The sequence below is a fragment of the Peromyscus eremicus genome, chromosome 2, assembly GCF_949786415.1.
Source record: "Peromyscus eremicus chromosome 2, PerEre_H2_v1, whole genome shotgun sequence".
Taxonomy (NCBI): domain Eukaryota; kingdom Metazoa; phylum Chordata; class Mammalia; order Rodentia; family Cricetidae; genus Peromyscus; species Peromyscus eremicus.
The window spans coordinates 131,848,524-131,864,046 of NC_081417.1; the positions used below are offsets into that span (position 1 = coordinate 131,848,524).

General features: G+C 52.2%; 1 protein-coding gene across 1 annotated transcript; it reads left to right on the forward strand.

Moving 5' to 3' along the window:
• Window positions 1–66: 66 nt before the first annotated feature.
• Window positions 67–15,160, forward strand: P3h1 (prolyl 3-hydroxylase 1). Its single transcript, XM_059254870.1, has 15 exons — window positions 67–609; window positions 2,397–2,549; window positions 3,627–3,816; window positions 4,559–4,690; window positions 5,327–5,466; window positions 8,039–8,128; window positions 8,421–8,473; window positions 8,651–8,772; window positions 10,960–11,087; window positions 11,215–11,310; window positions 11,738–11,888; window positions 13,373–13,490; window positions 13,861–13,936; window positions 14,172–14,312; window positions 14,687–15,160. Exons 1-15 carry the CDS (start codon window positions 136–138, stop codon window positions 14,840–14,842), a joined length of 2,220 nt encoding a protein of 739 aa, XP_059110853.1. The 5' UTR covers window positions 67–135; the 3' UTR covers window positions 14,843–15,160.
• Window positions 15,161–15,523: the final 363 nt, after the last annotated feature.

Sequence of the window (15,523 nt, forward strand, 5' to 3'; positions counted from 1 at the left end):
CAAGAGGCGGTGCAAGCTCCCTGGCCACGCGCTCCTGGACTTGGGGCGTGGCTCGTCTCAGGGCGTGGCTTCTGTGGGGCGGGATGCTGGCTTGTGCCCGAGGCGAGCTGTCCCGTTAAGTGAAGGAGCAAGGCTATGGCGGTGGCCGCAAGGAGGCTGTTGGCCGCGCTGCTAACTCTCGCCGCAGCGGCCGCCTCGCGGGCCGCAGAGGAGTCTGAGCCGGGATGGGACGTGGCAGCCCCTGACCTGCTTTACGCAGAGGGGACCGCCGCCTACGCGCGCGGGGACTGGCCCGGGGTGGTCCTGAGCATGGAGCGGGCGCTGCGCTCGCGGGCCGCCTTGCGTGCCCTCCGCCTGCGCTGCCGCACACGCTGCGCGGCCGAGCTGCCGTGGGCGCCGGACCTCGATCTCGGTCCGGCGCCTAGCCTGAGCCAGGACCTAGGCGCCGCCGCCCTGCACGATCTGCGCTTCTTCGGGGCCCTGCTGCGCCGTGCCGCCTGCCTGCGCCGCTGCCTCGGGCCGCCCGCTGCCCACTTGTTGAGCGAGGAGCTGGACCTGGAGTTCAACAAGAGGAGTCCCTACAACTACCTGCAAGTCGCCTACTTCAAGGTACGACTGGCCCGGAGCCCGGCGGCCTGGGGAGACCTGGGGGAACTCAGGGAGCAGAGCAGGGTCGAGTCCGCAGGGAGGAAAGGGGCCTCTTGCCTAGGGAGCTCTTGGCGGACTCGGGGCGCTTCATCTGGTTCTTATGGGCAGATGCTAACCCTAAAGGTTCAGTCAGTAGTGACAGCCCAAGCCAAGAAGAACCTGACCTTTCCCTCTGGAAAGGCCTCCTAGAGAGAACCGAGGCGACCATTTGGGCCTCCCAGCCCTACTTCATTGCAAGTATCCAAGTGAGAAGCTAGGCGCTTCTGCAGCATCTTCCTTCCGGTTCGTTCTCCAATCATGCTTTTCCTGCTCCCGAATCCAAGAGCAGCGCTTTCAGGACGTGGGATTGCCACGTCGCCAGCAGGGGCTGCCTGGCTCCTCGCTGTGGAGGACCCTCTGACTAGTATGTCAGTTTTTGGTTCTGTTGTTGTTTGGGGTTTTTGTTTTTGTTTTTGTTTTTTTAAAAAATGACCGTCTTTAGGGATGCCACAACACTTTAAGGCCAAGTCAACAAACGGGCTTGGAGCACCAGGTGACTGACAGCGTGTATTTCCAGGATTCAAAGCACTTTGCCTTTATTAACTGATTTGCCCTGAAACAGTATCCTTTGAATAATGCTATTAGTCCCATGGGGGCGGGGGGCGGTACACACACAGATTGCATAGCGATAACAGTTTGAGGCTCTTGAGGACCTTAGATTTCTGCTTATTCCCTCCATTCCTTCTGGTTATTGGGATGAGAGCTGGACTTACAAGCCCCAAATGATTGGGTTCCAACTTAGGTCATGTCACTTAACAGCACTACTTAAAATTCATTGACATTGACAATTATTGAACACCTACTACATTCCAGCTCTTGGGCAGGTGATGAGGATGATTGACTGACTCTTTGTTTTACCTTTTGTTACTGCTAGGAGTCACTGGACTAAGGGCTAACTGAAATGGTTATGTAGATAGTTAGGGTTGTGGGAGCACAAAGCACTCTAGCTTTGCTTCAGTTAAATCAGGCCTGAGAGAAGAGGTGACATTGAAGAATGGTTTTTCCCCAGCGAAAGGGAAGCAGAGCTAGCGTATAATGTATTTGGGGCCACTGGGTAGTTCATTGCAGGGACTCCTGTGTGGGCATGTATGTGGAGAACAGCACGTGACTACAAAGTTTAGGGAGGCTGGATCCAGAAGAAACTTCTGCAGGCTTCGGGCAACCATCATCAGACTTAGCTTTCAGAAGGCCAGTTCTGGGAGCCAGATGGATAAAACAGGCAGAAGGAGGAAGTGGTAGCGGTGAGAACAGTCCCCTGGAGGAAACCAGGTGCCCGAGCCTGGAGGGAAAAAGGCTCATAGGTGGGGTGGATAACAACGGAAGGCACGAGCAGTCCTGCAAGGCACGAGAGTAAGCTGGGCATGGTGGCACAGTCCTCTGAGCCCAGCCAGCCCTTGGATTCTGACCACAGTGTAATTGTTAACTGCTCTTTCTGCCCTGGTCCAAAATCATTGCAGCTTTAGACCTTCAGTCACTACATTTCATTGTTTGTTTGTTTGTTTGTTTGTTTGGAGACAGAGTTTCACCTATCATCCCAGCACTTGGGGTCTGAGTCAGGAGGATTGAGGGTGAGACTGACCTACGTAGTGACACCCCATGTCAGTAGACACACGCACGCACGCACGCACACGCACGCAGAAACCAACCAAGCAGACGATCAGAACCCCACCGAGTTTGGATGGGAACTCATTCTTTCACTTCATCCGCAGATAAACAAGCTAGAGAAAGCCGTGGCGGCTGCGCACACCTTCTTTGTGGGCAATCCCGAACACATGGAGATGCGGCAGAACCTCGACTATTACCAGACCATGTCTGGGGTAAAGGAAGCAGACTTCAAGGATCTCGAGGCCAAGCCCCATATGGTGAAAAGACACCCCCCACCACTGTGTGTGTGTGTGTGTGTGTGTGTGTGTGTGTGTGTGTGTGTGGTGAAAGCTGCTATGCAGTCTTGGTACTATGTAGTCCAAGTTGGCTCTAAGTCTTCCATAATTAATTATTTAATTTAGTATCATATTTTGTGTGTATTTTCAGCACCTTTTGACCTAACATTTGAATAGCATTTTTATAAAGAACTTATGGTCTCTATCATTTTAATAGTTTATAAATCAGAACATTAGAGAGCCTAGGGATATACATACTCACTGATAGAACATGTGTTTAGCATACACAAGGCTCTAGGTTTGTATTCCACAACAAAAAAAAATTATGTTTATATATACATTATTCATATCTACATATAAATATAAGAAACACTGCCAGAATGGTGTCGCACATACACAGTACACATACTAAGCACTCTGTCACTCCCGAGTCCCAGAATGACTTTTAAAAGGAAACTTGTGTTTGCTGGACATGATGGCATGCACCTGTAATCCTAGTACTGGGGAGATAGAGGAAATCAAGTCAGGATTTCAAGGTTAGCCTCAGATGTTTGGTGAGTTTGATGCCTGCCTGAGCTGTGTGAAACATTGCTTCAAGGGGGTTAGGGTGGGTTGTGATTTATTTTTAATTTGTATGTGTGTGAGAGAGAGAGAGAGAATTTATATGGGTGCCCGAGGAGGCCAGAAGAGGATATCATATCCCCTGGAGCTGGAGTTGTGAGCCACCCTATGTGGGTGCTGGGAACTGAATTCAGGGCCTCTGGAAGTACATGTTCTTAATCACTGAGCCATCTAGCCTGTTATCTGAAAACTGGAAGCCCTAAGAAATGTATAAGAATTACAGCAAACTCTGCCTTTCCCCTGCGTGAAGAGTTACGCGTGTAAATTCCAAGGGTCCTGGGAAGCCCGTTTACTGACAGCCTTCATTATGTAGCAGCACCCAGGTGTCCCCTTTCCACCATAGTTTAGAAGTAGGGACAGGGACCTCCGTGGCAGTGGCCTAGGACAAGGTTGAGGGTCCCTCTGGAGCCTGCATTGAGTACACCTTCTCTCCAGTAGCATGAGTTTCGGCTAGGAGTGCGGCTCTACTCGGAGGAGAAACCGCAGGAAGCTGTGCCCCACCTCGAGGCGGCCTTGCGAGAGTACTTCGTGGCTGATGAGGAGTGCCGTGCCCTCTGCGAGGGGCCCTATGACTACGATGGCTACAACTACCTGGACTACAGTGCTGACCTCTTCCAGGCCATCACAGGTGCGTCCATTCAGAGCTGGGCTTCATCAAGCCCCCCAAGGCTGTAAGGTCAAACTGATACACGCACACACTGTCTGCAACCTCATCTTCAGTTTCTTTTTCTTTCTTTCTTTTTTTTTTTTTTTTTTTTTTTTTAGTGTTTTGAGACAGGGTTTCTCTGTGTAACAGTCCTGCCTGTCTTCAAACTCACTTTGTAGGCCAGGCTGGCTTTGAACTCACAGAGATCCGCCTGCCTCTGCCTCCCAAGTGCTGAGATTAAAGGCGTGTGCCACCACCGCCTGGCCCTATCCTCAATTTCTTAAGTCTGGAACTCTGACTAAAAATTGCCTTTCAGGGGCTGGAGAGATGGCTCAGTGGGTAAGGTGCTCGATGCACAATCAGAAGGACCTGAGTTCAGATCCCTAAGCACCCACATAAAACCCACTCATGTAACCCTATGCTGGAACTTGATGGTCAGACAGTCTCATTGTATGGATGAGCTTCAGGGTGAGAGATCCTGTCTCAAATAATAATAATAATAATAATAATAACAATAATAAAGTGAGGAATGATGAAGGAAGACACCTGACGTCACCTCTGGCCTCTGCAGGTGTGCATTCACACATACTGTACACCTGCACACACATGCACACAAATACATATACACCACACAGAGATTGCTTTCACTTCGATTTGTCCAGCTTAGCCAGAATTTAAATCCCAAACCATGACTTTATTATCCCTCCTCTTTGATTCCTTTCAGATCATTACGTCCAGGTCCTCAGCTGCAAGCAGAGCTGCGTCACAGGGCTGGCTTCCCACCCAAGTCGAGAAAAGCCTTTTGAGGACTTCCTCCCTTCACACTATAATTATCTACAGTTTGCCTACTATAACAGTAAGGCCTGCTTTCTTTCTCCTCTCCGAGGCCTCAGCTAAGACGGTTAGCCAGACAGCCAGGGTTCGAAACCACTCTGCCTCTCCGTGTCTGCTTCTTTGTCTATGGGAGGCAACATGCCCAGTGATTCCTGGGTATTTTGTCCTAAGCCCATGGCTCAGGTAGCCAATTTCAGTGGCCCCAAAACTAAGAACAGAGGACTCCAGGGCCTCTTTCTTTTGTACCTCTTTGTACATTTGTGATCTAATTTTGTGTTTGAACTAAAATGAATAGCAACAGTAAAGATGTACTACTGTTGAAACGAGCTCACAGGGCATGCCCAGCCCTCCTCTCAGGGTAAAGGGACTAAAAATAGCCAGAAAAAAACAAACAAAAAGCCAGCAAATCAGCAGTTGTTTACTGGGCACCAACCGTTATGGCACATCCATGAGTACATGATGTGTGTACGTGTACAGTTGAGTTGAGGAGATCTGTTTGTAACCTATGATAATCTTCCTCTTCTAAAAAGTCGCGTTGTGTAGCAAGCACTACTTTGTGCTGTTGTCATGGCCTCAAGGCTTCCCTGCCACAGATGCTAAGTGGATGTTGGTACCCATGATTACCCTTTCCTCAAAGACATCTTTTCTTCCTCTACAGTTGGGAACTATACACAGGCTATTGAATGTGCCAAGACCTACCTCCTCTTCTTCCCCAATGATGAGGTGATGAGCCAGAATCTGGCCTACTATACAGCCATGCTTGGAGAAGAAGAAGCCAGCTCCATCAGCCCCCGGGAGGTGAGAGACTTGCTTCAGAGAGAGCAGCTTCTGGCTGAACCCAGGCAGAAGGCAGAAGGGCGCTGCTGGGGTGGGGTGGGGCAGGTTCTGGACCGGGCTTGTCACTCAGGGTGGGGAGGAGGACCAGGAGTTTGCAGAACATGCCAGAGCCTCACAGCATCCTCTGGGTTTGGATGTGCATTCTTCACATTGGCACACAGAGATTCTCTGCCCCACTTGACACCCAGCCTAGATGCTGGATGCCATTTACCCAAAGTCAGGGCTGTTTCCTTCATAATGGGTTTCTGGTTCTATTTCCCTCCGAGGGCATTTCTCCCTGTCATTGTCCGTTCTCTCCTGTCAGTCAGCATTTTTCACATCTCTAAAATGAGAAGATAGCCTAGGTAGCACAGATCTGAGGGGGAAGCCACAGTCCCTCCCACATAGTCTGGAATTGAGTCTACAGAGAAAATTTGTTGACACTTGCTTTCTTGTAGTTGTCCTTCTTGGCCACTAGGTGGTGCCCATCTAGCTTTAAGAAGGCCCTTCCAGTCTTTGTCTTGCTTGGTTAGTACTTTTTCCCTCCTTGTGATCTTTTTAGGGAGCCTGGGAAGGGGAAGGAAGACACTTCACCTGGGAACGTTTACCTAGAACTCTCCTCCTGGGAAGGGAGGAGTTCGCACTGGTTTGAGCCCCAGCCCAGGCCTCATCTTTTGTAATCAGCATGGCTATCTTCAGTAGGCATTCTGCCCGATGTAGAGTTAAGAACATGCAGGTGAAATACCTGTGCTGTGGACGGTACTGGTTAGTGGAGACTGGAACCTGCTGTCTGCTTTGTCCCTGTACTGACATGGACCCTGACGCATGGCTGACACTCAGTCATTGTCCCTGTTCTGACATGGACCCTCACACATGGCTGACACTCAGTCATTGTCCCCGTTCTGACATGGACCCTCACACATGGCTGACACTCAGTCATTGTCCCTGTACTGACATGGACCCTGACGCATGGCTGACACTCAGTCATTGTCCCCGTTCTGACATGGACCCTGACGCATGGCTGACACTCAGTCATTGTCCCCGTACTGTCATGGATCCTGACACATGGATGACACTCAGTAAGTCACTGTAGGCAAACAGGTTACAGCAGCGGGGTCCTCTTGCTGCATCCTCGTTGAATTGTTGGTGGAAGATAAATGAGATAGCATACATGACTTGGGTCTGGCATTTGGAGGAGGAAACTAGTAATTTAAACTCCTTAAAATTTCCTCCTCCTCTTGGGTGGTTCTGGTAGCTGATGGAGCAGACTCCTTTAACATGTCCCCCTTGAACTGCCTCGCCTTTACTACCATCTTTTTCTCCGCCTTCTGCTGCTTGGATCCTAGCAGGGGACCTGGGGAAAGATGTGACCCCAGAAGGGACTCAGTTTCCCTGCCCTGGGTAAGCCCTCCCCCAGAGCACACATGGGATGTCAGAGTGCCAAACTGAGCTATCTGTAACTGCCTCCCTTCAGGGAGGGCTAGGGTCTGGTCATTCTGAGGGGTGGCAGGTGGCCAGGTAGCAGTCATGGGCCTGAGGACCCAGAACCCTGCGTTTGAATGTAGCAACCCTTCCAGTCCTGCTGCTCCTTCATCTCTAAGATGAAGATGACAGTCTTACCCCATGAGCTGCTACTCAGGAAGCAAAGACAGCAGGATTACAAGCTCAAGGCTAGCCTGGGCTACATAGTGAGACCTGGTCTCAAAACGAAAATGGCAGGCAAGATGTCTCGGTGGGTAGAGGTGCTTGCTGCTGAGCCTCGTGACCTGAGCTTGATCTCTGGACCCACATGGTGCAAGGAGGAAACTGTCAAGTTGATCTCTGACCTCCACACCTATGCTGCAGCACACATATGTATACACACACACACACACACACACACACACACACGCACGCACACGCACACACACACACACACACACACACACACACACACAGACACATCCCCGCACGTGTGCATACACATGCAATAAATAAATAAATAAATAAATAGAATAAAAGGTTCTAATAAAAAGATGTTTGCCCCACAAGCTTGTGACCTGAATTCAGTCTCCAGAACCCACACAGAGGTGGGTGGAGACGGCAGACTCCACAGAGTTGCCCTCTGACCGCCACACATGCACAGCGGAAGTCATACACTCTAGACACACAACGTAAATAAATAAAATATAACAAGAAACGTAAAAAGAGGGCTGTAGGTACAGCTCAGGTGGTAGAGGGCCTGCTAGCATGCTTGAAACCCTGGGTTCAATCCCCAGAGTTGCAAAAGCCAAAATGGACTCTTGGTGTTGTGAAGCGTGTGTCCCATTCTGAGGATCATCAGATCTGGTTCAGAGATCCACCAGGATCTTCTTCCCTCCTGTGAAGCCGAGTTATGCTGCCCTCAGGGTTCTTGTGAAGCACAGAAGAGAAACCTTTGGCCCAGACTGAGTAACACATAACCTGTGATGGGGAGAAAATACCTCAGTCGTGTAGGGAAATGTAAAATGCCAGGGAAGGCCACGTGAAGGCTAAAGGCTAGGGCCAGGATCTAGGCGAGTCTTTGTTTCCTCAGAATGCCCAGGATTACCGACAGCGAAGCCTGCTGGAGAAAGAACTGCTTTTCTTCGCTTACGACATTTTCGGGATTCCCTTTGTGGATCCGGTGAGCCAAAACAAGAGCTAGAAGGACGGGGAAGAGGGAGGCGCTGGGAGGTGAGGGGGTCCACACTGCACAGCTCTGAGGAGAGACTGTCCAGGGCTGAGCCAGGCACGGGATGTGTGGACCCTGAGGGTGGGAGACAAAGTGGAAGATGCTAGGGAGCGCTGGGTCACTAAAAGTCACAGGTTCCAAGAGCCCTCCTCATCACAGGGGGAGGCAGTGGACTCCTGGAAGCCCCATGTCACACTGGGACCTGGGAGATTGTCACCCTGCTTGTTGTTCTGACCCACCTCAGGACTCATGGACCCCGGAAGAGGTGATTCCCAAGAGACTGCAAGAGAAACAGAAGTGAGGGCCTTGTAGAAATGCCATGGTTGGATCGGTCTGACGAAGCGCTTGAGGCTTCCTGTGCCCAGGCAGATGGGAACTCCTCCTGGCCAGGGGTGGGAAGGTCCACTCTGGGAAGTTGCAGTGGGAACCGGGGGTGGCCCCAGCGACCTTCAACACTGCCATCCATGCTCACAGGTCAGAACGTGAAACTGCGGTCCGCATCTCCCAGGAGATCGGCAACCTTATGAAGGAGATTGAGACCCTCGTGGAGGAGAAGACCAAGGAGTCGTTGGATGTGAGCAGACTGACGCGGGAAGGTGAGCCAGCAGGAGGGTGGCATGCCTGCCGTGCAGGCAGCCAGGCAGGTCTCACATTCACCAGGCGGCAGCACCCACCAGGGCTTTGCTCAGCTCATCACATACCAGCTTCGGCTAGGACTTCCTCCACATCCAACACACCAGGAACTGCCATCTAGACAGTCCTGAGAATGGGCCTATGGCTAAGAAGTAAAATTCCTATGCCACAGTTAGACTAGCGTAGTCTCAGTAAGCATGGATGGCATAAACCATCCTGCCTCCCTCTCCAAACTCTCTTTTGACCACTCACGTCATCAAAAACCAAAACCTTCCTGTCGTCTCTGCTCCATTTGTCTGCTCCCGGCCCACAGTGATGGCTGCTCTCTCTGCTCTCCTCCCTTTGTCTTTTCCTTCGGCCACATAGGCCCAGTCACCTCCTGTGTGTTCTTATCCTTTCCCACACACAGATGCCAGGCCTGTCTTCCAAACACCAGGAGCATGCATGCATGCCCAATAGTCAAGCATCCTCCGTCCACATCCTGTGCATGTGTATATCCTCCATTTGTGCATCCCCCATGCCTCTCCATCAGATAGGCTGGGCTGGTTCTGGTCCCCTGAGCCCACAGATTGTTGCTCATGCTTGTCCCCACCCCGATGCACTTCTCACCGTCTCTGCCCTTAAAGATGCCCCAGAGAGACCTTACGTCCTCCTGTGAATGTGTAAGGGCACAGCGGTATGCCCAGCACTGATTGATGTCTGACTTGGGAACGGAGCCGTCTTCAGGTGTCAGGCTCCCTCTGCTGCATCACTCACAAAGCCTCAGCTTGTAGATGGGGTTGAGCCAGGTCTCTGGTGTGGCCCGAGTTACACACCTTACGACCACAGGAGAAACATCGGCCTTTGCCATTGCTCAGACTGACCGGGTGATATGAACAGGAGTAGCATGTGAAAAGTCTGTCCAGCCCTGCTTTGTTCTCAGAAGGTGCTTGCTGTCTTCCTTGCTTCTCATCATGTCTGAGAGGTAGGTTAGGCAGATTGCAAGGTTGCTGTTGTACGTCATGTGATGACGAAGTTACCATGGGCAACATCTTTGGACATTTCCTGTAAGCCAAATACTATACTAAGAGTTGAACTCACCTCATTTGTTGTTCGCATAAATCTGTTGTCAAACTTGTAAGGTAGATGCTGTTAGAGTAATTGATTAAAAATTAAAGTTGGGGGGCTGGAGGGATGGCTCGGCGGTTAAGAGCACTACTTGTTCTTCCAGAGGTCCTGAGTTCAATTCCCAGCAACCACATCATGGCTCACAACCATCTATAATGAGATCTAGTGCCTTCTGGTCTGCAGGTGTACATGCAGATAGAGCACTATATACGTAATAAATAAATAAATCTTTAAAAAAAAAATTAAGGTTGGATTGGTGGTTCACGCCTTTAATCCCAGCAGAGGCTAGCAGATTCTGTCTTGGAAAAAAAAATGGGTCTGAAGAAATGGCTTAACAGTAAGAGCACTGGCTGCTCTTCCAGAGGACCCAGGTTTGATTCCCAGCACCCACAGGGTGGCTCACAACTCTAACTTCAGTCTCAGGGGATCTAATTTCTTCTGAATTCCTTGGGCACCAGGCCCACTATGGTACATAGATATACATGCTGACAAAACACCCATACACATAAAATATTTTTTTAAAAAATTAACCTCAGGAGCTGGAGAGATGGCTCAGAGGTTAAGAGCACTGACTGTTCTTCCAGAGGTCCTGAGTTCAATTCCCGGCAACCACATGGTGGCTCACAACCATCTGTAAAAAAGATCTGGTGCCCTCTTCTGGCCTGTAGACATATATGCAGGCAGAACAATGTATACATAATAAATAAATAAATCTTTAAAAAAAAAAATTAACCTCAGAGGGGTTAAGTAATATGCTAAGGTCACACAGTAAGTGGTGGATTTGGGGATTGAACCTAGTTCTTTAGTTCTGGAGTTCATATTTTAAGAATACATGTAGCTGTTTAACTCAGTGGGTAGAGGCCCAAGAGCCAGTAGTTGATGGCAGAGTGAGACCTAGGATTTGGACCTTCTGATTCTGTCCTCTGGACTACCCTTGCTTTGGAAGAGACTGAGTAGGGATTTCTCTAGAAGGCCTGTTCTTTCCAAGCATGCCTTGGGCAGAGCCGCTGTGGGACTTAGTCCGTCTTGTCCTTGATTTGCAGGTGGTCCCTTGCTGTACGAAGGCATCAGTCTGACTATGAACTCCAAAGTCTTGAACGGCTCCCAGCGGGTGGTGATGGATGGTGTGATCTCTGCTGACGAGTGCCAGGAGCTGCAGAGACTGACCAATGTAGGGGTGACCCCTGCTTCCGAGTGCCTCCCTCTCAGGCGCAGCGGTCCCTGTTGCCCTCGGTTGTTACTGCTCATCAGACGCTCGGCTACCCTGACTAACTTCGCCTTACCTTTTGGGCCCATAGGCAGCAGCAACTTCAGGAGATGGCTACCGAGGTCAGACCTCTCCACACACCCCACATGAAAAGTTCTATGGTGTCACTGTCCTCAAAGCTCTCAAGGTAAAATTCATCTTGGCTCTCTAGAGCATGGAGGAGGGGGAGTCTGCTGGCCAGGAAGGAGGAGGAAAAGACTCCAGCTCTGGGAGGAGTCGGGGGTGGGGATAGATAGGGAGAAATGCCTCACTGCTGACATTCCAGCTGCCAGGGAGTGAGGGTAAGCTATGCCGAGGAGTTTCCTCGTGAATCGTGGCTGTTAGATGAGGCGCAGTAAAAATAAGGCAACTGAGACGGGATGGGTCCCCAGACATGTGGGCGTGTTCCTGAACGGTACGTGAAATATGAAAGGAGAGGAGCCAGTCGGATGTAGTGAACGGAGAGATTGCTCCTTCGGCAGTGGGATGGGAGGTGCTCTCAGTACGCAGCCCTGTACCTCAGTGTCCTGACAGCCTGTCAAGTCGGGGCAGCTGACCGCCAGTGTTCTTTCCAGCTTGGGCAGGAAGGGAAAGTTCCTCTGCAGAGTGCCCACATGTACTACAATGTGACAGAGAAGGTTCGGCGTGTCATGGAGTCCTACTTCCGCCTGGACACACCCCTCTACTTCTCCTATTCCCACCTGGTGTGCCGCACTGCAATAGAAGGTGGGCCTCATCACCCTGCAGCTTCTCAGGAGTAGGCTGCGCCCTGGCACTGTGCTAGACACTGAGGCCATGGAGAAGACCTTCATGCTGGCTGGGAAACAGGTGCAAGTACGTAACGTGGAGGAAGATCCAGCCAGGAGTCAGGAAGCCTTCAGGAAAGATGGTGGGAAGTTTGCAGGATGAGTGTTCCCGGAGTTCACAGGGAAGCAGGAGACCCTGCAAGCCAGAGAGACCAGTTCTAAGGGAATGGAAGCACCGAGGGAGCTAAGAACGTTGCCAGCTCACAGAGAAGCACGTTCTGGAGTTGGTGGTGTCTCCTTTCGCTCGGTCCCACACTGTGCTGCAGGCCTCTCTTAGTAACTGTTAGATAGGCCAGTCTTGTGTGGAAGCTAGGGCATTTGAAGTCAGAGAGGTACAAGACCTTGTTCCTTCTCCCTCGTATCCCTGTGCTTTCCTGAGCAGGGGTGAGGCAGAGCCAGGCTGCAGGAATCACATGTGGCCCACAGCCAGCTCTGTCCTGCTGTAGCATTCAGAAGACGCACTGGCACGTCCTGGAAGGTGGCAGGCGCTGGAAGGCTTCTCTCCCCCTCGGGGTGTTAAGAGCTCTAAGAAAATCTGCACACACCAAAGGAATGCGTCAGGCCCTTGACTGTGTGCCACAGAGCCTCGAGGTGGGGACCTGCTGGCAGGGAGTTGACAGCAGACAGGAAGGGCTTGGTAGAGCCTTCATTTGAAAGGATGAGCTTTGCTGCCGGGTGTTGAGAGACTGGGAGCAGGTGGATCAGACTAGAGGCGGGGAGGCTGGTCAGCAATGGCCATGGTGGGTGAGGATGAAGGCTAGACATCTGGAAGTGGCAAGGAGGCAGAGAGAAGACATGCCATAGGAAAGGTGGAAAGGAAGATAGGCAGGCGCTGGTGACTGACCGGCTGGACCTAATGAGGCGGCATCTGCCGTCCCCACACAAGTGTGCCAGGGTTTACACTGGAGGAAGGTGTGATCTGCTGGTTTTTGCAGTCATCCTGTCTGTCCTCTTTCCGTGTCCTCTCCCTGTGTGGTTTTCCACCCGTCCACACCCCCCAAGCTCTGCCTCTCTGGCTGCACTATGCGGCTTCTGTTCATCTGCGCCACCCCTCCTGCAGGCCGGCTGGAAGATGGCGTCAGTGGACCCTGTGCCCACCAGCTTTCTCTGTTTACTGCTGTGGTCCTTCCTATTTCAGAAAGTCTCTAGCTTTCCCAGGGTGATGGCACTCAGCCCAGGATCTGCCTTGTTGGTACCCTACAGGTCTGTGGGCTGCACCCTGTTCACCCCCAAAACTTGTCCTGATCGCTAAGCTGCGGCTTAGCCAGAGACTCCTCATGTCCCGGTACATGACAGTTTCACAAACTCACATACCTTTGGGGACGCCTCTCCATCCCCTGCCCTGTGTGTCAACAAGAGAGCCTCTCACTGTGTCCTACTCTGACATGATTATCTTGGCCTCAGAGTCCCAGGCTGAGAGGAGGGATGGCAGCCACCCAGTCCATGTGGATAACTGCATCCTGAATGCCGAGACCCTGGTGTGCATCAAGGAGCCCCCTGCCTACACTTTCCGGGACTACAGGTAAATGCAGTGGGTGTGGTGCCCGGGCCCTGTGCTTGACCTCGGAAGTTCCTCCATGTCCTGCACTCGGCCTCTCCACCCTGGTGCACCTGGGCACACTCAGGCAGAGGCACGTCATCTGTACAGGCCAGTCCCTCACCCTAGTCCCCACATAGGAAGACCTCGGGAAGGGTGTGAATAGGAGGGCATGCGTGGGCTTGGCACAGAAACACACCAGCTAGGGTATGATGGAGTCTCTGAGGTGGGGCGGGGGACCTTGTGAGATATTGATGGCTTCAGAAAAGCTTCTGGCCTCCAGCTGCTGAAAGCACACAGAGGAGGGTTCCAGGGAGCAGGGGATAAGCCATGTCTGGATTCCCTGCCTTCCCAGTGCCATCCTGTACCTCAATGGGGACTTTGATGGAGGAAACTTTTACTTCACTGAACTAGATGCCAAAACTGTGACGGTGAGTGCTCCCCTGTCCTTGTTCCTGGTGATGAAACCCTGTTCTCTAGAGTTGATGTCCCCAGAGGACCGTGCACAGAATGACCACTGACTGGGCTTCTCCCCAGCCCCTACCCTGCCCCAGGCCAGGGGCTTGGGATACGGCAGCTCTCCTCCGACTGTCCTCTGGGTCCCGGTCCTAATTACCCGTTACTCTCCTGAGACCTTTTTCCATTGCCCCTCTTCCCTCCGCACAGGCAGAGGTGCAGCCCCAGTGTGGAAGGGCTGTGGGATTCTCTTCCGGCACTGAGAACCCACACGGAGTGAAGGCCGTCACCAGGGGGCAGCGCTGCGCCATCGCTCTGTGGTTCACGCTGGATCCTCGACACAGTGAGCGTGTAAGAGCTGTTGGGTGGGCTGCTGGTCTGGGTCCTTCCTCTGAGTCCTACCACTAGTGGTCCAGTCACAAAGGAGTTCTGGGCTAGGGACTCCCCACCCCAGTGCACTTACATCCGCCTCACCCTCCCTGGACCTTCCCTTTCACATGGGGCGGGGTGGTGTGTGTGTGTGTGTGTGTGTGTGTGTGTGTGTGTGTGTGTGTGTGTGTGACACCAGGGTAGGCATGATGTGGAGTCCTTGGTTCACTCCCTGGACCCTGTCCCAGCCACCAGTGTGAGGCAGCAGAGCGTAGGCCTGCTGGGAAGGAGGTGGTCCCAGCGGCCCTGTGGCAGATTGCCATTGTTCTCTCTGAGGAGATGGTTTGCCGTTGCAGGACAGGGTGCAGGCCGATGACCTGGTGAAGATGCTGTTCAGCCCAGAAGAAGTGGACTTCCTCCAGAAGCAGCCCCTGCATAGCCAACAGGACTCCCCAAACCCCGGAGAAGAGTCTCTGTCACACAGAGAGCCTCAGCACAAAGATGAGCTATGATAGCAGCTAGGTCACACGTGGGTGTCTTTGGACCCGTGGGACTCTGTCCTGCCGCCTCGACTTCCCAGCCTCGCAGGGCTGCAGAGCGAGGGGTACTTTGTCCACTAGCCAGCCAAAGGATCCTGCCCACACCTTCCCCATGGTGCTACTGTTCTTAGAGTGGACGAAGCAGGACACTACTCTTCTCTGGGCTTGGCTCCAGGCTCAGGACACAGGCCCAGAACCACCCTGGGTTCCGTAGAGGCCGCTGCCTGGCAGCAGCATGATATTTCAGTGTCTGTATAGACAACCAAAGAATAAATGATTCGTGTTTTTTCATCTAGTGGTTTGTTCCAAGAGAGGAAATGTGTCCATTCTACCCAAGAGGCCGTGTTGGGTAGCAGTTACTCTGGGCAGTGTGTGGTGGCCCGTGCCGTACAGGAAGCCTGGCCCAGTACCCAGCTGAGTCACTTCCTGTACAGCCTCAGGCCAGATGCTTAGCCCAGGTACCCTGGGTTGTTACCACCGAAGGGGCATCTTGGTCGTCACTGTGCCCACCGTCTGCAGGAGCTGTGTGGCCCAGACAGAGCACCCAGTGTGGCAGCACTTCATAAACTAACACTGGACGAAGCATCCGGATTGTTACTAATCCTCTCCTGGCAGACAGCAGCAGTCAGCAGTGCTCTGGCACATTACCCTGAG

Bases quoted from the DNA above. Each gene is read 5' to 3' on its own strand.
- P3h1 (XM_059254870.1), top strand. From the start codon at position 136: ATGGCGGTGGCCGCAAGGAGGCTGTTGGCCGCGCTGCTAACTCTCGCC. The intron at 3,817-4,558 runs GTGCGTCCATTC...GATTCCTTTCAG, and splicing joins CCTCTTCCAGGCCATCACAG to ATCATTACGTCCAGGTCCTC. The intron at 14,313-14,686 runs GTAAGAGCTGTT...TTGCCGTTGCAG, and splicing joins ATCCTCGACACAGTGAGCGT to GACAGGGTGCAGGCCGATGA.